This window comes from Sphaerodactylus townsendi, linkage group LG11 (assembly GCF_021028975.2).
Source record: "Sphaerodactylus townsendi isolate TG3544 linkage group LG11, MPM_Stown_v2.3, whole genome shotgun sequence".
Taxonomy (NCBI): domain Eukaryota; kingdom Metazoa; phylum Chordata; class Lepidosauria; order Squamata; family Sphaerodactylidae; genus Sphaerodactylus; species Sphaerodactylus townsendi.
Genome location: NC_059435.1, coordinates 21,214,797 through 21,238,923, shown reverse-complemented (window position 1 = coordinate 21,238,923; position 24,127 = coordinate 21,214,797). Strand labels below are relative to the sequence as shown.

The window sequence follows — 24,127 nt, the reverse complement described above, 5'->3', positions numbered from 1 at the left end:
CCGCACAGTAAAATTCAGCTGCAAAGTGCGTTGGAAATGGATTGAAAGTGCATTATTCTGCATGTGCGGAAGGGGCCTAAGTAGATAATACTGGCTCTGATGGACCAAGAGTCTGATTCAGTATATAAAGCAGCGTCATGTGGGTTCACCCAGTTTTTAACTGTCATCAGTGGGATGGTAACAAGCATCTTGGACCCAGTTCAGCTGAATGATACATCCTCAAGGAACACCTCCTGTACTGTCCAGCCTGCTAGTTATCCTCTTCCTTACTCTGTGTCCCAGTCTGCAGAGGTGAAATGGGAATAGTGACCCAAACAATTGAACACAAACTGGGTCAGACTATTGACCTATCAGGACAGTCTTGTCTGCTGTGACTGGAAATGGCTCTCCATTATCTCAGGAAGTTGGCTTTCAGATCCTGATCTTTTAACTAGAGATTGGACCTGGGACGTTCTGCACAAAAATCAGGTGCTCTGTCATGGGGCCCTGGTCTCTTCGGGCCTTTCCCCACTTATCTTAATCCCCCCTATGCCGCACGCTGCTCTCAGCGCGCAGCATCCCTGGCGCGCGCCCGGGCAGCCCCACGACAAGTCATCACAAGGCGCCGTTTAAAAGAGAGCCAGGGATGCCGCGCGCTGAGGGGGCGTGACAGCGGCAGCATCGGGGCGACTGCGCTGTTGCTGCCCCTGTTGTGGGGAGTGCCGGGGGACCCCGCGCTACTTGAGGAGAGTAGCGCGGGGCTTAAGGTAAGTGGGGAAAGGCCCTTACTCTGTCTTGAATTCATAGAATAGTCTGCATTAATGAGGATGGCAGGTATAGCAGCAGACACAAAAACATTTACCAACAGAAAGGACAGTGCATTTCTGCAGCTTAAGAATGAACCTCATGGTGGTTTCAAGGAAGAATCTAGATCTACACAGAGCCAGAAAAGCAGCAAGGCTGGCAAAGGAGATATTCATTTTTATTTTATCTAATATGACACATGCACATGTGTAAATGCAAAATGCCAACAAGTCACCCAGGCAACAGATGAGTTAGCTTGTGTCACAAACACAAAAAAGGCATAAGACAATATACTGGCTGCTAAGGTACAGCTGCTAAAAGGAGAACAGACAAAATAACTTTTGAAAAAGTTGGCGCAAGCATATCTGTGGAATCTGGGGCAGAATGTTTAATTGTCAGAAGTATCCAGCATAAGCAGAATATCATAAATAATTGTCATTTAAAATCTTTTCTCACATAATTTTAGATGTGACTAGAAAAAACATGTACTATATTCTCATCAAATGTCATTCACTCTGTTAAGGGCATCCTACATGGACTTACAGTGGATTCTCGGCTGACATAAGGGTTGGTGATTCGGTAACTGCGAAGCACCCAACATAAGAACATAAGAATGAGCCTGCTGGATCAGACCAGAGTCCATCTAGTCCAGCACTCTGCTACTCGCAGTGGCCCACCAGGTGCCTTTGGGAGCTCACGTGCAGGATGTGAAAGCAATGGCCTTCTGCTGCTGCTGCTGCTGCTCCTGAGCACCTGGTCTGCTCAGGCATTTGCAACCTCAGATCAAGAAGGATCGAGATTAGTAGCCAGAGATCGACTTCTCCCAAATCCCCCAAAAGGTTACTGGGGAAAAAAACCTATTCAGCAGAGCTGGTTTAGCCTGGTGCTGGAAAAGCTGAATAGGTTTTGGCTTTTTCAGCTTCTGCTTGCAGACGGAGGCACGCGCTGCAAGCCGCCACCCCCCCCCCCCCATGACTCCCCAGTTGCAAAACTGGTTGCCAGCTTTGGGATCACAGAGAAAACTGGGGTGCTTGCACAGAGCGGAGTGCTCCCCTCTCTGCAAGCAACCCCCCCCAGATGTTCTCTCCACCACTCCTTAAGTCCATGGGGACTTGAGAAGCAGTGGTGGGGAAAACTAATTTTTTTTCAAGTTCAGGTTTTTTAAACTTGAACAATTTTGGTAAAACGACTGAAGCCAATGAGTATCAGCTTTATTCAGCTTTACCAAAAAAAATAATAATCAGATTTTAAAAACTTGATCCCAAAATGAACTGAGCACAATTGTTTGTGCTCAACTGTTGTTGTTATACAGATTTTCACCTGTCACCTGATGTTAGAAAAATCAACGAAGCCTAATTTGAATAGAATGTGTACAGTTTCTGGAAGGAGGGTTGTTGTTGTGTGTGTGTGTGTTTTTTTTTTACTCAGCGCTGTTCCCTCCAGAACTACCCCTCCCCTCCAGTCCCTCTTCAACTGTTTTTTCTCTTCAAAATGTTAATTGCCTTTTTCTGTTTGCTATTTGATTGTTGGTTTCTGTAATGTTGTGCTGAAGTAAAGTTGTTGTTCTTTCTTCAGAAGATAAATTGTTTATTCCTCCCTAACACCCGAGTCCTTGTTTATTTCTGTACAATATATACTGGATATGACCCACCAAAAACCGTGTGGCGGATCCTACCCTAATCCTGCAAGCCCCTTTGAGTCTCCTTGCAGGAGAGAAAGGGGGGAATATAAATCCAAACTCCTCCTACTCCTACTCCTTCTTCCAACCTAAGGATCCTTCCTCCAACTTCCTCTTCCCTTCCATTGGAATAAGTGCCACTTAAACTGGAGGAAGACTTCCTATTTGGAGGAGTTGTTGGATCAACCCCTACATTATCTTTTTGCAAGAGCATTGCTTCCTGAAACTCCATCAAGGTATACGTAGGTATAGATTTTTAATGGGTGGGGGTTGGGGGGCGAGGCCACGCCCCCACCTGCCTCTGGGGGCGTGGCCACACCTCCCCAAGCCCCACCCTAGCCTAAGTGCTTATAAAAGCAGCTCTCCAAGGCAAGAGATGGCAGACTCCAGTGACCCGCCTGCCCATCCTCCCCCACCGGCTAGACTCCCAGCTGGCAGCTGGCAGTCCCTTTCTCTCCCCTCCAGGCAGAGGGATAGCTAAGGAAAATGGAGCTCAGTGCAAAATGTGAGGTTTGTGCAACACCCCCCCCCCCCGGCGACTGCTGTGATGCTGCATCACTTTCACCAAACAGCATCACTTTCAATGGTGTTTAAATTAGGGAGCCCAGATTCTCCTTTTAAATCCATCTTAAAGGGAAAATCTGGGGTTGCCAGTTTAAACAACATTGAAAGTGATACTGTTTTGGGGTGGATTATCCCCCACCCTGAAACAACATCACTTTCAATGTTTAAACTGGGGACCTCAGATTCTCCCTTTAAATCCATGCTGAAGGGGGTGGATTTAAAAAGAGAATCTGGGAAAATTTGGGGGGTGCCTGCTGTCAGGGGTACAGTTGTTAAGCTAGCAGCACCAAAATTTCAGGGTATCTTTGGGAGACTCTCCTGATGGAACCACCCAGGTTTGGAGAAGTTTGGTTCAGGGGTCCAAAATTATGGACTCTCGAAGGTGTAGCCCCCATCTCCTATTAGCTTCCATTGGAAACAATGGGGGATGGAGGCACCCACTTTGGAAATCCATAACTTTGTACCCCCTGGACCAATCTTCAACAAACCGGGGTGGTATCAGCAGCAGACTATCCTGATGATACCACCTAGGTTTAGTGAAGTTTGATTTAGGGGGTCCAAAGATATGGATCCTCAAATGGGTAGACTCATCTACTATTAGCTCCCATTGGAAACAACGGGGGATGGGGCACCCTTTTAGGGGGTCCATAACTTTGGACCCCCTGAACCAAACTTCACCAAACTTGTCTGGTATCATCAGGAGTGTCACCTGACGATAGCCTGAAATTGTGGTGCCACTAGCCTAAAAACTGCGCCCCCTGCAGGCCAAAAACCAAAAAATCACCTTAAAAATACAAACACCCACAAACGGGGGGCGGAGCTTCGGACATGCAATGTGTGGGTCTGAACCCGAGAACCCTCCTTACCTACATACTTGGTTGCAGAGACCATTTCCCCCTTTGTTCCTGTAAAGTTATTATTGAGAAATGCCCCGCTCACCAAAATGGTCACCAGAAAAAAATGAACAGGGTCAAATGTTTAGCATCCAGCTCTGGACACAGCGCCACTGAGAAACACAATGTTACCTTGGCATATGAAAGGCACCAAAACATAATTCACGTCTAGCCTGGCCAACTGACCAAGAAAGGAAAAACAGCCTGGGCTGCTACTGTGCCTTTAACAACAGCTTGATCTCTGGAAATCAACAGGTGAATCAGCAGGCACTGCCCAAATTCTACTCCTATTGAAAGTGCATGATGTGAGCAGAGAAATAAATTGACAATCATATTCACATTGGGCGTCACGTCACGCTTTTTGTATTCTGCAATCCCACCCCAGCGCGCAAAAAGCTTCTGGAAGACAACCCTTAGAGTGGACAGGCTTATTTCCCCTCCCCGTTTCTCTTGCAAAAGTCAATGCAATAAAATCAATAGAAGGTGTTGTAAACAAGAATAGGGAGGGGGGCGGAGAATAGGAAGGCATTAATCTTGGCAGCTTCCTTGCTTTAAAAGTTTCCAAGTCCCTGCCTTTATGGTTCCTGCTGAAATCATTAAACCCTGCCTCCCGATCCTTTTGCTTTTGTGCTCTGTGGGATAGCTGGTTGGATGACTGACTAGCATTCTCATTACTGGCTTTCCCGTGGTCCTTTTTAGTTGGTTTAACTGGCCGATTCAATTAAATATAAATAGCACATCTGACTGACAAACGTACTTCTTGTTATAATAGCTTTTGAGGTGTACTTCTGTTGGTCCGGATGCTTTGAAAAATACATCTAGCCTGGTCGAGTGAATAACTGCATCCTTTTATATGCCTCTTGATAGATATGCGTGTATGTTATGTGTATACATATATATACACAAATATATATTAAGGTGCATGCAAAAGGATACACACACATATACATATCAAGAGTCATGTAAAAGGATGCAATTATCCACTAGATTATATTTGAAATATTTTTCAATACATCCAGACCAACAGAGGTACACCTCAAAAGGTATTATAACAAGAAGTACGTTTGTCAGATGTGCTATTTATATTTAATTGAATTGATCAGTTAAACCAACTGAAAAGAACCACAGGAAAGTCAGATTTGACAGTGCTGTATACATGGCACAACGTTTATTCAAGTGTGTATATGGGGAGTATAGGGGGTCTGGCCAGCAATAGTATTTATCACCTTTTAACTGAAATCAGTTGATCTATGTCTACCGAGTTTTTAGAAAGGAAGCGCCTCTTTTACCGTAGAAATAACTCTATGTGTTTAAGAAACAGACAATGGCTTTCATTATTTTTAAAAGAATCAATAAATCCAGTCTGAGTTATCTTGGTCTTCTGTGTAGTTAGTGTGCTTAGATTCTGAGCTTGGATTCTGCAGTTATTGGAGCAGCAGTGGCGTAGGAGGTTAAGAGCTCGTGTATCTAATCTGGAGGAACCGGGTTTGATTCCCGGCTCTGCCGCCTGAGCTGAGCTGTGGAGGCTTATCTGGGGAATTCAAATTAGCCTGTACACTCCCACACACGCCAGCTGGGTGACCTTGGGCTAGTCACAGCTTCTCGGAGCTCTCTCAGCCCCACCCACCTCACAGGGTGTTTGTTGTGAGGGGGGAAGGGAAAGATTGTAAGCCCCTTTGAGTCTCCTACAGGAGAGAAAGGGGAGATATAAATCCAAACTCCTCCTCCTCCTCCTCCTCCTCCTCCTCCTCCTCTTCTTCTTCTTCTTCTTCTTCTTCTTCTTCTTTCCATACAGTACTAAAATATAAATGGAGCCCTCTTCCAAGTTGGAACACAGTGGAGGAACACCTACTGCGTTCCCTGCTAGCTGAGTTGACAGATGTGATAACCAGATGCCACACAGAAAAGGGTTACTGTACTGTTACCAGTTGTGTAGAAGGTTTTTTTCCCGGGTGTAGGCCATTTGTTCTCTTCCTCAACAACAGGCACTTTGTGAGGTAGGTGAGGCTGAGGCAGATTCCGCATGGACCAAAAACATGCTTTTACACGGTTTTAAACCATTTTACACCATTTTCACACCGTTTTCATACTGCTGTTTTTGGCCCATGCGGAATCTGCCTGAGAGAGTTCTGAAGGACTGTGACTAGCCCAAAGTCACCCAGCAGGAATGTAGGAGTGAGGAAACAAATCCAGTGCACCAGATAAGAGTCCACCGCTCATGTGGAGGAGAGGGAATTAAACCCGGTTCCCCAGATTACAGCCCACCCACTCTTAACCATTACACCTCACTCTACGGAAACCAAGGGCGTTTTCCCACTTACCTTCTGCCCCGCGCTACTGTAGGCAAGTAGCGTGGGGTCCCCCGGCACTTCCCACTACAGGGGCGACGACAACGCAGCCGCCCCGACGCTGCCGCTGTCGCACCCCCTCAGCACACGTCATTCCTGGCGCTCTTCCAAACGGCGCCTTTTGATGACCCTGCGCAGAGCGCGGGGTTGTGGGGAAGCTGGAGCGCGCGCCAGAAATGACGTGCGCTGAGAGCAGTGTGGGGCATATGGGGATCATGGCAAGTGGGGAAACGCCCCAAGATCATTCAAGGGCAAGAGTCACGGTTTCCTTCTTCTGGAAACTTAATGTTTCAGATTTCTTCACCAAAAGCTGTTGCCAGCTAAGAAGCACTTGGAAGGACAAGAAACCAAGCTAGCTTGCATTTAAATGATGAGAAAAATAAGTTACCATTCCTTGTGTTTGCAAGCTGCAAACATTTGCTGAAAACGCACAGATGCTTCATAATAGCTCAGAAAAAGAAAACATTTTAGGCTTTCCACTGTGATGAAAAATTCATTATTCATGCACTGACATCAGTCAGTTTCTCTAATCCCAGACACAGCAGTGACTTCTGACGACTGGAGAAAATAAATACAATGTCCCTGGGGATTAAAAAAAAATCTGTAACTTTTATCCCAAATCCATCATCCCTTGTTTACTGAATATGGATTTATTTTTGGCTCCGGTGCTTCAAGGGATGCAGGTTCCAGAAACGTTTTATAGAAATCCATCACTCTTTCCACATATTTATGAGTCCTTGGAACTCTGTGGTGTCTTTCTGGTGTCTCAGGAATGGAATCGATTGCAGATTCCCAGGCCAAAGGTATGTCGAGGGAGGAACGGTTTTAATTGCTACAAAGGCATCTCCGTGATAAGAGTCTGAATGGGGCACTCTCTGATAAAGAGACAAAACTTGTTATTGCTACAAAACACTGAAAAATGCTGTTTTTCAGGTGATGGAGGCTGCCCTTGGCTCTGGTGATGGACACTGGTGCGCAGCGGTGGCGCTCCCCACTGCCCCTTGCCATTGCCTGTGCTGCCTGTCTTGCCCGCCATGGGGGTGCTGCTCAGAGGTGGGATCCAGCAGGTTCTCACAGGTTCCCGAGAGTAGGTTACTAATTATTTGTGCGTGCCGAGAGGGGGTTACTAATTGGTGATTTTGCCATGTGATTTTTGCCTTAGTTACGCCCCCTCCTCTCAGCAGTAGCACGCAGAACTTGAAGCAGTCTAGCAGGAGGTGCATCGGCGTGTGTGGCAGCCTGCGCTTGCGTGCATTCGTTTCCCGCCCAAGGACCGGCGCAGCGGCTGTGTCCTGGCCACAGCCCCGCCCAGGAATGCCCCGCCCCCAGAATGCCCGGCCACGCCCCCATCGTGCCCCGCCCAGCCCCATTGGTGCTATGCCACAGTTTGAATCCCACCATCATGGAACCTGTTACTAAAATATTTGGATCCCACCACTGGTGCTGCTGCCAGGCAGTCAGTGAGCCAATGGCGATGGAGCCAGCAGCAGCAAGGAGCAGCCTCCAGTCCCCACTTCCTTCCTTGCTGGCATTTTCTACCAGCTTGCCACACCAGCCTCAGCCCCAGCCTTGGAATGGCTTGATGCAGCAGCAAGCGGCCGAGGTGAGGCTGAGGCAGGGACAGGGCCCAAGGGCAAGTCAAGATGGTGGCAATGAACGGTCCAAGGTAGCAGCAGCCGGCTGACTGGTGAGCAAGCAGGTGAGCTTCAGCTTGCTCCACAGGGGGGTGGGTGACTATTCAGCCCAGATGCACCCCTGCATTTTGACATCTTTAAAGTGGGTGCCTGGGCCTGCATTTTGCCTTCAGCCCCTCATAGATTTGCTATTGAAGATGCTTTTGCTTAGTCCTAGAGATCACGTAAGTCCAGCAGCAGCCCTGGGAAATGGCAACCTTGTACGAGACCCAGAGAACCATCATGGGTCAGCATGGCGTAGTGGTTAAGAGCAGGTGGATTCTAATCTGGAGAACCGGGTTTGATTCCCCACTCCTCCACCTGAGTGGCAGAGATTTATCTGGTGAACCAGATGTGTTTCTGTACTCCTACATTCCTGCTGGGTGACCTTGGGCTAGCCACAGTTCTCTCAGAGCTCTGTCAGCCCCACCTACTTCACAAGGTGTCTGTTGCGGGGAGAGGATGGGAAAGGAGCTTGGAAGCCACCTTAAGTCTCCTTACTGGAAAGAAAGGTGGGGTATAAATCCAAAGTCGTCTTCCTCTTCCATTTTATTCTCCCAACAACTTCATGAGGTAGATTAGGCTGAAAAGTATCACTGGTACAACCTCTAGCATCTTTTAGAGCAGTCAAAGCTGTTTCTGGCTGCCCCACAGTACTCAGGATACAAACTTTGCTCACTGTCATGGTTTAATTACACTCATTATGGTTTGTGGTTGTCTGAATGCAGGCCACTGCCCTTCCTATAGTGAGTTATGGTCTGCCGAGTTAGGATCTGAAGTTGTTTTATGAACCTCAGTTAAGCTACTGAGTCACATAAGAACATAAGAACAAGCCAGCTGGATCAGACCAAAGTCCATCTAGTCCAGCTCTCTGCTACTCGCAGTGGCCCACCAGGTGCCTTTGGGAGCTCACATGTAGGATGTGAACGCAATGGCCTTCTGCGGCTGTTGCTCCCGATCACCTGGTCTGTTAAGGCATCTGCAATCTCAGATCAAAGAGGATCAAGATTGGTAGCCATAAATCGACTTCTCCTCCATAAATCTGTCCAAGCCCCTTTTGAAGCTATCCAGGTTAGTGGCCATCACCACCTCCTGTGGCAGCATATTCCAAACACCAATCACACGTTGCGTGAAGAAGTGTTTCCTTTTATTAGTTCTAATTCTTCCCCCCAGCATTTTCAATGTATGCCCCCTGGTTGTAGTATTGTGAGAAAGAGAGAGAAATTTCTCTCTGTCAACATTTTCTACCCCATGCATTTCTGAATGCAGACGTCTTGCACAATCTTGGATTGCCCCTTGGCAATGCCCTCCCAGGCTACAGAAAACAAGGGGGAATCTGCTTTTGTTGCAGCAAACCAGGATTTGAGAAATTTTCTGTGTGCTGAATCAGGGTTTCCCGAAGTAACTATAGTTTTTTTAAAACATGAGTTCACATTATGTCTGAGCCAAGGTTTTCACTAGCGTCAGGGCAGCTGAGGCAATAGCCACAAGAGGCTTCGTCCCCTCAGACTTCCTCTGTATGATGCCGGGAAGGCTATCCGCCACCGAAACAAATAATGGTCTGATTAAATGCTTATTTGTCAAAGGGATTGTCAAAGGCTTTCATGGCCGGATTCAACTGGTTCTGGTGGGTTTTCCAGGCTGTGTGGCCGTGGTCTGGTAGATCTTGTCCCTAACATTTTGCCTGCATCTGTGACTGGCATCTTCAGAGGTGTATCACAGCGGGAAGTCTGTTACACACTGTGAAAAGAGAATGTTTTAGTGGAGTATTTTAGTGGGAAAACGCCACCTACAATACAATACTATCAACCACACCTTTGCATAGCAAGTTCCACCCAAACACTTACTGATTGGTTCCCCACCCTGGGACTTGGACAATATATACCCCACTAAACATTCCTTTCTCATTGGACACAGTGTGTAACAGACTTCCCTCTGTGATACACCTCTGAAGATGCCAGCCACAGATGCAGGTGAAAAGTTAGGTACAAGATCTACCTGACCACGGTCACACAGTCCGGAAAACCCACAACAACCAGCTTATTTTAAAATTCATCTGCATGGTACCAAACGTTTAATACTGGTGCTTTATGAGATGCCGATATTGAAGGAAGTGCAAAATGACTTATGGGTTAAGAAGCTTACAGATTAATGTTTCCTTTTCATTCCTGCTCCAGCAGAAGTCCAATGCCATATATGGCTCTTAGAAAAAACAAATGAAATATTTATATTAAGGTAGACTGGAGGGGCAGGTTGGATGCTACAAAAAACACACCACTATGTGAACGGAATGAGAGGCAAAGATTTTATGAAATGAAAGGGTTTCTTGGAGGTGAGTTACAGAAAAGGAAATGAGAAAGGTGACCTGTTGCCAGTAATCCAAGTTCAGACCATGGACAGGGACCTAACACAATCATACAGAGTTGTTCCTGTATATGTGCAATACTTATGAGATTTTACAAATGGCACTTCCTTATAGGGGACTTTCAAGTATTTGAGCTGCACAGACGTCACAGATTATCAATCAGCATGGCACCTATCAGTGACGTTTAGATGTAGAGTTTCAGGCCCCTTCCACACATGCAGAATAATGCACTTTCAATCCACCTTTAATGCACTTTGCAGCTGTGCAGAATAGCACAGAATAGCACACAATTGCAAACAATTGTGAAAGTGGATTGAAAGTGCATTATTCTGCATGTGCGGAAGGGGCCTCTGTTAGGCAGATGGCCTCTCTTATACAGGTCCTTTGTTGATCTCATATGCGCTGAATGCTGACATCATTTGACTTCTTCGTTATGAAAGGCTGCTGACCCCTGTGCTATCAGCAACACAGCAGAATCAAAACAGTTTCAAAAAAGAAAAGAAAAAGGGCCCCCAATCCTCCGTCTCGCCAATTAAAATGGCCTCAGGTGGATCAATTCAAGCTGTGGCTGCTCACTCTAATGAGGAACATTCACAGCTCTGCTATACAGATGATGGTCTTTGCCTTTAACGTTGTCCTTCAAGTTTTGTGACTTTTGACACATGCTGTCCCCGAGACTGGAAAAGTCACCAGTCAAAGCAGTTCCTTTGTTTTGAAAGACATCTCTCCGGCAAAGTCCTCAGCTCTCCCTATCAACATCACTTCACACAGAGCTACTGATGGTGAAATGTATAGCTCTTTTTTTCCCTTTCTCTGTGTAGGAAGCAGAGAATTCTTGTCATTTTTAAGCTGCTTACTGCTTCAATTTAAGGCGCTTGTGACATGCTCCACCACAACCTTGACACAGCATAAATCCTCCCCATTGGAATTTTTTTAGAAAATTGTGTGCCAAGACATGAAAGCGGTTGTCTGCTTTAGGGGAAGAGCTGAAGACATACTTCACGTACCCTTGAAGAGAATTTAGACTCAGAATGACACGTTTTTGTCGCATTAGCAGGTAAAAATAGCACAGGATTTTGAAGAAGAAAAAAGGCCCACAAGTTATTTAACTCTCATCTATTCAATATTAGTTATTCCTCCTGGGCCTACCTTTGGAATGTTTAATTAAAGGAGTGGTGAACATAACTAGATTTGAGCTGCCAACACATAAAAATTTAAGTGAACAGTGAGTCCCATAATGCTCCCCAAATACACAAATGATCCATAATTCGTGTGTGATGGAAAAATCTTATGTAAGAAGAGAACATGGCAAGAGCACAAGTTAGCAGCAACTACGCTCTTCACACGCAGAAAGGGGGGCAAAGTTAAGCCCTTGCCAGACGAGGAGGAACTTTCCACTGAAAGGGTACCAATTCAAATCAGTGAGGAAGGCCAAGACATTTTAGCTGGGGAGAAGAAGCAAAATGTTGAGCAAGGTTTAAAAGATTGTTCTTGCATATTTCAAGAGACTCATGGCCCCATGGGAATGGTGCACAGCCGCCCTGGCAGATTTTCCCTCTCTGGGGTACTTACCCTGGAAGAGGAGCAAAATCACTGGTGTGTGGCCTCCACTGCCCTTCTTGATAAGGTGTGTGTTGAGGGGGAGGAGTGCCATGCTGCGGGCCCAATCAGGATTGGACCCTCATGACATCTTTAAGTGAGGATTGGACCCTCATGACATCTTTAAGTGAGGATTGGACCCTCATGACATCTTTAAGTGAGGATTGGACCCTCATGACAACTTTAAGTGACTTTCAAATGGCAGCAGTGACCTCTTGGTAGCCACAAGGATGCCATCGTGTCTAATTTGGCCTAAATTCTCTATTAAACATGGCCTCTATTAAATTTGGCCTAAATTCTCTATTAAACATGCCTCACACCATGGAATGTGAATGCTAAAGAGGATACCCTAAAGTTCTAGGAAGGCCCCAGGGGCCAGAAATTCTGGCAAAATGCGAAATTATAATGAACCTGTGATCATCCGGTCCACAGTTCCTGGGTGTAAGGAAAAGGAAATCCAAAGAATAATTATGTGTGATCACAAACACTTTGCCGTCCAATTTGGTACCTTTATAATCTGACATTCATTTGCCTGAAAATAGGTATCCCACAATGAAAAAGGGAGCCTGAAGTAACCATGTGACTCCATCATAACAGGAGATTTAAATTAAAAAGAACTCCTCTGGGGTCACTGAACAGAGCGGAGATTCCTCTATGTGTGGCAATTTCTCCCTCTGCTCTTTTGACATGCTCTACATTTGCACTTAGGAATAACACCTTGAGTTAATTACGTCCACTTCTGTGTTCATGTTTCCCCTCTCTGTCCCGGAGTGCAACTTTTTACCTCATCCGCAAGAAGAATCGTGGCTTTCTGTCAAATCATTCTGAATCTCTCATTTTGGCACTGGAAGCCACTCAAGCAAACCAGGCAGGAGAGGATCTGTCACTGTTTCCCAGCCTTTCCTGCTCCCAGTCTCGAAAACTAGGCAGGGGGCCTTTCCTCCATTAAAAGTAGGTCAGCTAAGATCCCTGCAAGCGCGCTTCACCTCCTCTGCTTAGGTAGAATCAGGGAATGAGTCACAGTGTTAATTTAATTGCCTCAGGCAGGAGGAACACTTCAGAGAAAAACCAGCCAAGTGTGAACCGAGGCAGGCAGGTGGCTTGTCCACAAGCAGCCCTTGGGACTGGATCAGTCCCTCCAGGGGAGCAAGCCCTTGTCGAGTATGGAAAAGAAAACCCGTCCTTGGAATTCTGTGGGGAAATTTTCCTTTGAAGTGATTGCAGTTGTGATGTCAAAAAGCTTTTCCTGCTTTCACCCCTTCAGGATTTGCTGCTGGTGAATACTGAGGAAGCACAACGGATCTGGGGGATATAATGGTCGTCAGCCATGTCACACACAGCGGTGAAATTTACCTACAACTGAAAGCGCTTTTCACCGGCAGAAGACACATTGGGCCTTTCCCCACTCACGGTTTGCGGCACGCTACTCTCAGCGCGAGCGATTTCCGCCGCGGGGTCATGTTCCCCACTGCCCCCCACTCTGCGCGGGGCAGTCAGAAGGCGCCGTTTCTTCAGCGTCAGAAATGACGCGCGCTGAGGGGACGTGAGAGCGCAGAGTCGGGGTGGCTGCGTTGTCGCTGCCCGGACTCGTGGGGAGCACCTCTGGACCACGTGCTATTTGGGGACAGTAGCGCGCAGCAAACGGTAAGTGGGGAAAGGGCCATTGATTCCCAAAGGAGAGCTCCTGGCACCAAAGAAAGCCTCCACTGTTAGCAGAATGGAACCTATGGATCCACCATAATTTCTGGGGTGAAATGTTCTCAAAGGGTTGTGAGAGGTTGGGCACCGATGGTTAATTATCAAACAACGCACCCAAAGGTCAGGCTCAAGGCAAGCATGTTCCTTCTCTCTCTTAGTGTTTTTTTTTACGTCACCTAGATCCTGTTGACCGTCTGTTTGCAGCTGATCGGCACTGATTGTCTGATCTTTTGGTACAGTCTGTGGCTCAGTGGTAGAGCATCTGGGCTGAATTCCAGGTCCAGTCCTTGGTAGTTGAAAAAAGGATCAATACAAGTGAAAGACCTCCACCTGAAGTCCTGGAAGCCCTGCTAGTCAGAATAAACTATTCTTGACCTAAATAGACCAAGGATTGGAATCATCATAAGGCAGCTCTAAGGACATCTCTAGGCATGACTGTTATGGCTAGTTAGCTGTGATAGCTGCAGTTTCTCAGAGCGGTACTAGTCTAGTTCTGGAACCTTGCTTCTTCCTGATGAAGGGATCTTTGATGCTTGAAAGCTTATGCCCTGGAAATCTTGTCAGTCTTTAAATTGCTGCTGCTTTTCCTTCTTGCTCTTCCTTCTTACTGGAGACACACTCAGCTTATATTTTTCACATATTTTGTACAGGAGTCACCAGAACTGTGTTCTCAAGATTCTGTCCTTCACTAAAGACATGTAGCCATGACAATAAACTCTAGTAAGTGTCATTTTAATCTGTAACCCCAGCAAATGCCTCTTTGTCCTAATGCAACATTAAACATGACATAACCCAATGGCTCATCAGGTGAGATACAAGCAGCCTTTGGTTCCTTGTGTCAGTCAGGCGACACGTGGTACAACACATTCAGTTTCTTGATGCAGCAGGCTTTTTAATATCCAGGATCATGTCATGAATCATTCATTCCCATTCATTTCTAATTTCCACATCTGCTTGATCATTCTGTGCAGCAGACCAATCAGAAGGAAATTATCGGCAGTGTCAAAAATTCAGAATGAAATTCCACGCTCCTTCTGCTTACCTCTTCGTCTAAGCTATTGGATCAAGGCTACGGAGGGATTTAACCAGCTCTCTTCTCCGAGCCTTACTTGGAGACTTCAGAAACGAAACTGAAGCCGAGTTTATCCTACAACTCAGCCAAGCAACGAGTGGTATCTCTAAAAGAAATGCCTATCTGGAGAGGCAGCCCCATCCAAAGGGCTGGGCACCAGGACGTGGTGCTGTGGCTGTGCCGCTCTGCTGTTCCCAAGGGAGCTTTCCAGGGGTGTGGAGAAGCAAAGACCAGAAAAAAGCCTCCCTGCTGCTGGAAAGCCCCCATTAGGCTTAATGGACTTATGCCACCGAAAAAGTGCCATAAGTTCAAAGCCCCAGCTACCTGTGTAATGGAGGCAAAGGCTAGGTGGAAGCTGACTAGTGTTGGTCGCTCCACTGGCTATCTCCTAGACCAGTGATGGCGAACCTATGGCACTCCCGATGTTCATGGACTACAATTCCCAACAGCCCTTGCCAGCATTGCCAATTGGTGATGGGAATTGTAGTCCATGTAGTCCGTCTGGAGTGCCATAGATTTGCCACCACTGTCCTAGACCGCCCTCACTATGTCAGTGGCAGGGGCCCAGGGTTGCTGTTGCGATGTTCAGCACTGTGTTCCATCGCAGTGGTCACTTGTTGGATCCACCCCTCTTCCTGGGTAAATGAGAGGGAGGCAAAGCTGCCAGGGCAGCCCTATGCCACTCTCAGCAACAATCTCCCCCCCCCTTTGGATAAGACCTATTAATCTGATAAAATACTAGACTGTAACTGTCTTTCAGAAATGCAGTCTAAAATATGTTAGAGTGGTAGCAGAAATTACTATCAGGTTGCAGCCAACTTAGAGCAACTGCATAGTGAGAGACGAACAGCGGCAGTTTGCCATTGCTTGCACGTAACAACCCTAGATTTCCTAAGTGGTTTCCCGTCCAAGTAATAATCGGGGCTGACCCTAACTGGTTTTTGAGATCTAATGAGGCTAGCTTGGGCTATCTAGGTCCATCGATGCTATAGAAAACACTGTGAAATCCAAGGCATCATACAAATACTTTCACAAAAACAAGAGATTCTTAAGAAACTATTAGCCCCCAAAGAACCCGGAGAACCATGCTTCAGAGACCCACACTTTTAAAGGACGCTGAGATCAGAATCCATGCCTCATTTCTCTGAGAATACTACAGACTTATATCCCTACCTTTCCATAAACTGTTTAGTCCCATACATTCAACATTATGAGTAGTGATAGAAAAATGACTGTTGTATTTCCAGTATGACATAGATCAACAGTACCATAATAATGGGCTTGCAGCACAGGCTGAGCCGTCTGGTTCCCAATAAACTGAACCCATTTTTCTTTCCTTTCCTTTTAAAATGTCTTATGTACTTACAAAACATCAATCACCAAACTCCATTCATATAAGCAATATAATACAAATATTAATGCCTAAATCAAGTTTCCTGTTGTTCCTTAAATCAAGTTCCTGTTTTTTAAATGATTTTTTTCGTGTTTTGAATAATTTGATTCCAAACACCAATATTCTTTGTCAGTTCATTGTTAGATAAGCAGTTAATCTAATCAGATCCCTTCAGTTTGTCCAACCATTAGCTTTTTCTTGGAGAACTAGATTTTTCCTCATGTCTGGCAAATGCTGTGGACCCGTGTGTAAAAACACATAAGACCATGACCTGCGAGCCATTTAGAGCCCTTTTCACAAATTTCCTAATAACATGTCTGATAAAAATGAAATTATAAAACTCATATTTGTCAGAGATAACGAATGTCATCGTTTCCCAATATTTACATGCATTTTGGTACTCTAACACACAATACGTTCCCAAGCAACTCCCATCTATGTTATACATTTTTGGAAATCTATCTGGCAACAGGCACCATTGATTGGTTATTAAAATAATATTTTCCTGGCTGCACGTTTGCTGTAAATATTCAACCTACCTACCTACCTTCCTTCCTTCCTTCCTTCCTTCCTTCCTTCCTTCCTTCCTTCCTTCCTTCCTTCCTTCCTTCCTTCCTTCCTTCCTTCCTTCGGTTCTGACTAAAAACTCAACTATTTAATATATTGTTTCTGTGACAGCGGCATCCAACGTCTGCTCTCTCTCAGTTGCCTAGCACAAGTTGCCATCAGACAAGGGAAGGTAATTACTGGGAAAGGTACTGATTTCCTTTATAGTGCCATTCTAAGAGAAGCAAAGAAATTGAAGCACATCTCAGGTAGAGCAGAAAGGGCATGTTTGGGCAAAGAGAGGGAAGGGGAGGTGGGCTGCGTGACATTCTAAAGTTCAAATGATACGACACTGACATCTTTTGGAAAATGGCAGCCTCTCTCTTGACAGGCCACTGAGAACTGAGAGTGGCAGGGTTTAAAACTGAACTCCCAAGACTTGTTCTAGGGAGGGATTTAATTGCAGTGCTCAATCAATTCACAAATCACAAAGTGGCAATTTAAGTAGACCAAGTAATTCAAAACAAACCACGGTGTCATGGAAGACAAAATCCTTCCCAGATGAATAATTCAATGCTGTTATGTGCCATGGAGTCCATTTTCTTCTTCACCTTAAGGAATTTGTTCGTCCCATTCTCATGTTAGGCATCACTGTTCCTCCTTTGTTTGGTGTTGGGTGGGTGGGAGGCTGAGGGTGTAGGCCCAAAGGCCCAGGTTTCTTCTAGAGTTTAATTTGTGATTTGTTGAATTGTTTTACTGTTGTTGCTGCTAGCAGCATTTTCTTTGCTTCAGTTCAGGTTTTTGGTTGTGTGTGTGTGTGAGGGGGGAGGGGGGGTTAGGCCTTAGGCCACACAGGCCTGCCTCTACTTAAGGAAGGACTTGTAGCTTGTGGTTTTCCCTTGTTTTACTGTTAGTTTGCTTTTGTTAAATTTCTGTATAAGTGTCTTCCAGTTTGATCCCTCTCCCCCTTGCCCAGCGTGCCATTGCTTCTGTTCTTGCTTTGCTTTTGATAGGATGAGAACTTGACTTGTTTTTTGTTGTTGTTAAGGTTTGGATCATTTGAATCTCTCCCTGTGTCTGCCTGGGAGGGGCAAATGGTAAGGGCACCCAATTGAAGGTGAACCTGGTGCCTATAGAACGAGTCCCCAACCATCCAAACTTCAGCCAAGTTGGCTGGTTCCTTTGAGGAGACTCATCAGCGGGAAATTTGGTGTCCCTACCCAGAACAAACCCAGAGCAAAGAGCCAGCTGGGCATAACAGCAAGCCCCATTTAAGGGGAAATTACTTTTTCCCACCATAGAACTTGCTGAAGAGCCTGGCAGATTATCTGATCTGACGTGGCTCCATTGTAGCCAATGGGGAATTTCTGGGGGTGTCTGTAGGGTGCACATTAGAGACACCAAATGTTCAGGATAGCTTCAGGAAACCCTCCTGGCAAGATCACCCAGATCTGGTAAACTATGCTTCAGGGGGCAGTGGGAGATGGGCCCTACCCTTTTGGGGGTCCATAAAATTGAACCCCCAGAAGCAAAGTTCATCAAACATGGGTGCTGTTGGTAGAAGTGGCTCCTGGAGCCACCCTGAAAGTTTGGTGCCTCTATCCTGAAAATGTGCACCTTGCTTTCACACACCCAGAAATGTCCCATTGGCTGCAATGGAGCCAGGTCAGTTCAAAAGGAGAATCTGGGGGAGATTCTTGGGGTGCCTATCAGGGGATCGTTTGTTACACTAGTGGCACCAAAATTGCAGGGTATCTTTAGGAGATTTCATGATGATACCACCCAGGTCTGGTGAAGTTTGGTTCAGGGGGTGCAATTTTATAGACCCTCAAAGGAAATTTTATAGATCCTATTGGAAACAACGGGGGATGGGGACCCCATTTGGGATTGATAAAATTGGACCCCCTAAACCAAACATCACCAAATCCAGGTAGTACCATCAAGAGAGTCTCCTGAAGATACCCAGCAATTGTGGTGCTGCTAGCTTAAAATATGCGCCCCTACAGGCCAAAAACCAAAAAGACACTAAAAATACTGAAAAATTAAAATGGACCCAAATGTTTTCAGATTTTTTGGAAAAACCGAAAATATTTGGGTTTACCAAATCAGATATTCGGCTTAATCAGCTTTAACGATAATTTTGAAGCCCAATAAAGTCAAATCTAAATTTTACCGAATGTTTTCAGTCTTGTCAAATATCAGTCAGAAGAAACTTCATGTGTCATTTCCCAAATAGCTTTCAGAAATCATTTTTAAAAAGTAATACACACATTAAAAAATAATGAGCCAAGGATAAATCTTTGTCCCTCACCTAATAGTTTTGTAGATTCAAAATGGTAGTGTGTTCAAGTACACAATTCCCACCTGCAATCTGAAGTGGTGCAAGAAAAGCTCTACCGCTTGAAACTGCTGAATGCATAATCTGTTTCTGGAGCGCTGGTTCTTCTCTTCTTTTTGGGAAAGACATTTTTCCCCCAGCAGTTTTCTTGCTGTGTTGGGAAACAGAGCTGCACATGCAGATCCGAACATCAACGATCACATGTGGTCTCCATTTGCATTGCTGAACAGGAATGGAAAAAGTGCTCTGCCAGAACTGAAAATCTGGGCTAGTGACTGTTCCACGGTCTCGGCCAGAATGTCGATTGAAGAAGTCAAATTATTATGAGTTATAGTAAACATTTTATATTTGGGTTTCCGAGCTAGAAGAGAGAAGCAACCTTTTCTCACAATACTAAAACCAGGGGGCATACATTGAAAATGCTCGGGGAAAGAATTAGGACTAATAAAAGGAAACACTTCTTCACGCAACGTGTGATTGGTGTTTGGAATATGCTGCCACAGGAGGTGGTGATGGCCACTAACCTGGATAGCTTTAAAAGGGGCTTGGACAGATTTATGGAGGAGAAGTTGATCTCTGGCTACCAATCTTGATCCTCCTTGACCTGAGATTGCAAATGCCTTAACAGACCAGGTGCCCAGGAGGAGGAGCAGCAGCAGGCCATTGGTTTCACCTCCTGCATGTGAGCTCCCAAAGGCACCTGGTGGGCCACTGCAAGTAGCAGTGCTGAACTAGATGGACTCTGGTCTGATCCAGCAGGCTCTTTCTTATGTTCAGTGAATTATCTTTTTTTTTTTACACCAAGAGAGAGAAAAAATCATGAATGGCGACAGGAATTAACTTCTACCCAATCCCTATCAGTTAGTGACCTCAGGAGTTATTTGTGATATAATTGCTGCTTGTTGCACTTTATGGTCTGAACTATGTGACCTGTTTCATGTAGGAATATATATCCCAAGCTTTGGGCAAGATGTCTTAGGGTTCCTTCCAACTTAATGCAGACCACACCCCCCATGACTGCTAGATGCCACGGAAGAGTGGCCTTCTAATCAGCTCACAATTGCTTTGCCTTTTCACTGCAAAGTGCCAAAAGTGACAAAAAATATGCAAAAACCTGAGAATGAAGACAAAATCCCAAAAATAAGCACAAGTCCAATTTTATTCAACAGCAATGTCAATGGGAATGTTGGTGCATTTTTTCGCTTACCCCCGGATCAAATGATCGGGGGGGCAGCCTCAAAATTAAAAACAAAAACGCAGATTTTTTTTTAAAGTACACACAATACACTTCTTTTTCCTTAAATATATATTTTTGGCAAAAACCATTCAAATGTTTTGTACAAAAACAAATCTCTGGTAAATCTGCAACTCCCTCCAGTTTCTGGGATACAGGCTGGAACCCGTGGCAGTTTTCGGTCTCCATGGCAACTGCTGCTCTGGACACACTATAATCCCAACCTGAACAAAACCAACACAAACCAAAACACACCCCAACTCACCCGTTTCAATTATGTGTAAGTACATAACAGGGACATAAAACCATAACCGGGTTCATAAAATGGAGCCAAAATTGGTCGCAGAGGGGACTCGTTAAGATGTAGCTATTAAGAGGTTAGAAATGATTGGTGGAAAAAGCTTCCATCTTAAGAAACAGTCACATGACACAGCACAAATAGGGAAGTTGCTGGTGTTAATGGAAATGGTGATAATGGTGAACTATGAGAACAATTGTGTAGAAGTTGAAAGCAGTTCATAAATCTCCATTTTCACTGAAGCCAGATATTGTGCCGATTCTGTCATAGGTATAGAGTGGGAAGAGACATCTCTCACAGCCCTCAATTGAGAGTCTCTCCACCTCTTCTCTTATTTCTTCCCTTCCAGGGAGAGCACCTACATTACTGGATTTACTTTGGTGGTCAAGCATTTTGGCCAGGAAGTCCTTTTCAAAATTCAAACATATTTGCCAGCATTTTAGAAACAAGGAAGATTCTCTCTGGGCATCTCATTTGATCTTGCCTGATGGCTAATGACAGCAGCGTTTTGACTAGCAAACACGGAGGACTGGGTGAGAGAGCAGGGTAGGCAGCAAGGTGTGGGATGGGGAGAAATAAACACTTTATGGTCCCCCCCGAAAGAAGTCCAATGAGAATATCTTGTTCTCCTTTCTCTCTTTAAAAAACAACAACAATAAAGATCTTTCCAGTTATAAGAATTCCAGTTTGAATGTAAAGTTCTCAGCAGGTCGAGTAGCTTTAGTTACAGTCGTAAACAAAGTCATAGTTGCTTGGCTCCTTTGGAATGGGCGGGGGAGCGTCGGGGATTTGTATGTTCTCCAGGTCCAGGAGACGAAGCTTAATCTCCATACTGAGTAGAGTGTCCATGTCATTGCGTGTCAGTTCACTCATCATGTCCTTTCCAAGAAGGGCATTGAGTCCATCTGTCCACACACAGTACTTTGTGTGTTAGAGAGAGAGAGAGAGAGAGAGAGAGAGAGAGAGAGAGAGAGAGAGAGAGAGAGAGACTTCCATTAATCTAATTTTACAAAATGTACTAGTCTGCAAAACAAAGCAACTTCTAGTAGTTTTACGACCCCGCCATTTTAGGCAGAACATTGTATGTATGTATGTATGTATGTATGTATGTATGTATGTATGTATGTATGTATGTATGTATGTATGTATGTATGTATGTATGTATGTATGTATGCATGCATGCATGTATGCATGTATGCATGTATGTATGTATGTATGTATTTTTTCAACTTATATACCGCCCAACCCCCGAAGGGCTCTGGGCGGTGAACAACATAACATTCAAATACAGATAAACATACAAATCAAATATAAGTTAACCTCTAAATAATATAAATTAAAATGCAGCAATTAATACATAACATAACAATGCCCGCAATATCCCTCTTAAACCCTCCCGAGAGGGGAAAAGAAAGGGTGGATCCAACAGATGGTAATGGACCCTAATTCCATAAAAATGTATGTAAGTAACACAAGCGCTTCTGTGTTTCAAACTGTCTTGGCACAGGTATTACAGAATGTGCTAATAAAAAAATCTTTATCCTACATCTGATGGAAGTGGGCTCTGTCTCACAAAAGCTTATGCTGGAATAAGTTTGTTAGTCATTAGTGTGCCACTGGATCCAACGACGAAGGGAGGGGGAACTGCGCCTGGGGAATGAACTCCCCATGCCCACCCTGCCCCCGAAATGCCCTCGATACGCCCCTGGCCAATGTCCTCCCACGTGACTGCAATGGCATACGCCCGGGGCGAGCCGCCCCAAATGTCTCCATTGCAGCTACCCCTCTGACTGGATCCCCTCTCCCACCTTATCCTGAGTTTGTTACTATACTATGGAATTATTTCTTTGCAGATGACTTCAGATGTTACTTGAACAGTGGGCGGGAACAAGAAATACAAGGGTCTTGTGCGTCCAAGGGGTTGTCTGAAGTGGAACCGTACATCTCTGTGGTGGGATGTAACATCTGTACCAACATCTGGGGCACATGGAGTTCATTTCAGAACTTACACTGGAACTGTCCCTCCTCTGTACCAACATCTGGGGCACATGGAGTTCATTTCAGAACTTACACTGGAACTGTCCCTCCTCTGAAATGTTTAAAACAGTCTTCAGATCATGATGAAACTGAATTCTTGTTCTTTTCCCATCCAGCTCCCCTCTGACTCTTTTCACTGTATTAGATCTGGTACACCACGGATGCAGGGCCTTGACTGTGGCTCTGGTCCTCTGGAATGGACTCCTTGAATAAATTAGGAGAGCTTCTGTGCTGGCCTACGTCTGGAAGTTTGGAAAAGCTCTTTTTATATTGGCTGTGTCTCTGGCCAAGGCAGACGGTAAAAACCTGGTCATCATGTTATGCTTAGGTGTTTTTAAAGTTGTTTGAAGTGATGGTTGATTATGGCAGTGGAATAGCTAGGGGGGCAGGAACCCTGGGCACCACTTCTAGGACTGCAACCCCCTTCTCTCACAACTGTGCCCAAGTCTGGAACTTCTCGTGGAGTCAGATCAGGTGGAGTTTGGGGGGTGGAGCCAACAGCATAAAGCTAGAGGTGGCCAAACTCAGCCAGGCTTGGATCTAGCTCTAAGCTGGATCCAAGCCATGCTGAATCCAGTGTCAAATGGGCCCTTGCTGCTCTGATCTCCACATGGAGATCAGAGGTCCTAAAGTCCATGTGGAGAGATGGGTGGGGTGAGCTGGCTAGTCCTACTCCCAATCTCGCTGGCCTTCTGTGCCCCTATCTTGTCTGCAGTTGTGGGTAAGGGACACAGTGCGTAAGCTCCAGGAAGTTACAAGCAGCTGGATGATGGGACAGGTGGAGTATAAGTTTTCTCTTTTCCGCCTCCTTTTGTAATACTAGAACTTGGGGACATCAAATGAAGTTAACAGGCAATGGATTCTCAATGGGCAAGATAATTCACTGCCAGAGGACATAATGATGACCGCTATCATAGAAAGCTTTAAAAAACAACCAGCAATATTTATGCAGGATAAGCTACTAGCCATGGTAACAAATGAGAACCTCCACATTTGCAGGCAGCAAACCTCTGAAGAACAGTACTAGGAGACAACGTCAAAGGAAAGTCATGACTGCCATGTCTGTTTGTTGGCCTTCCTGTACAACTGACTGGCTACTGTTAAGGCCTGCTGGTCTGATCCAGCTGGTCTCTTATGTTTCCTAATGAACAGACAAATAATGTGGATGTTGCCACATCAGATGTATGGGAGTAGAAACAATGCCTCTCTTCTTCAGTAGTAGAAATGTAGCCTATCCTCTTTCCTTTCAGCGTGGTGTAGTGGTTAAGAGCAGGTGCGCTCTAACATGGAGAACCAGGTTTGATTCCCCGCTCTGCCACTTGAGCTGTGGAGGCTTATCTGGGGAACTAGATTATCTTGTGCGCTCCAACACATGCCAGCTGGGTGACTTTGGGCTAGTCACAGTTCTTTGAAGCTCTCTCAGCCCTGCCTACCTCACATAGTGTTTATTGTGAGGAGGACAGGGAAAGGAGTTTGTAAGCCCCTTTGAGTCTCCTTACAGGAGATAAAGGGGGGGATATAAATCCAACTCTTCTTTTTCCCTTTCTTGCCTTCCCATGTTGCAAGGGTTGTTGCTCTAAAAGAAATAGAGACCCATCAGGCCTTTTG

At 45.4% G+C, this 24,127-nt stretch overlaps 1 protein-coding gene across 2 annotated transcripts in view; it reads right to left on the bottom strand.

Annotated features, from left to right (window-relative positions):
* Positions 1-20,091: 20,091 nt before the first annotated feature.
* Positions 20,092-24,127, bottom strand: part of ELMO1 (engulfment and cell motility 1) — a 395,692-nt gene continuing 391,656 nt past the window's right edge. For both annotated transcript variants that reach the window (XM_048510558.1, XM_048510559.1), the window contains one exon: positions 20,092-21,403. In XM_048510558.1, the coding sequence (XP_048366515.1) occupies positions 21,203-21,403 (201 nt within the window). In that variant the 3' untranslated portion in view covers positions 20,092-21,202. The remainder of the gene's footprint in view (positions 21,404-24,127) is intronic.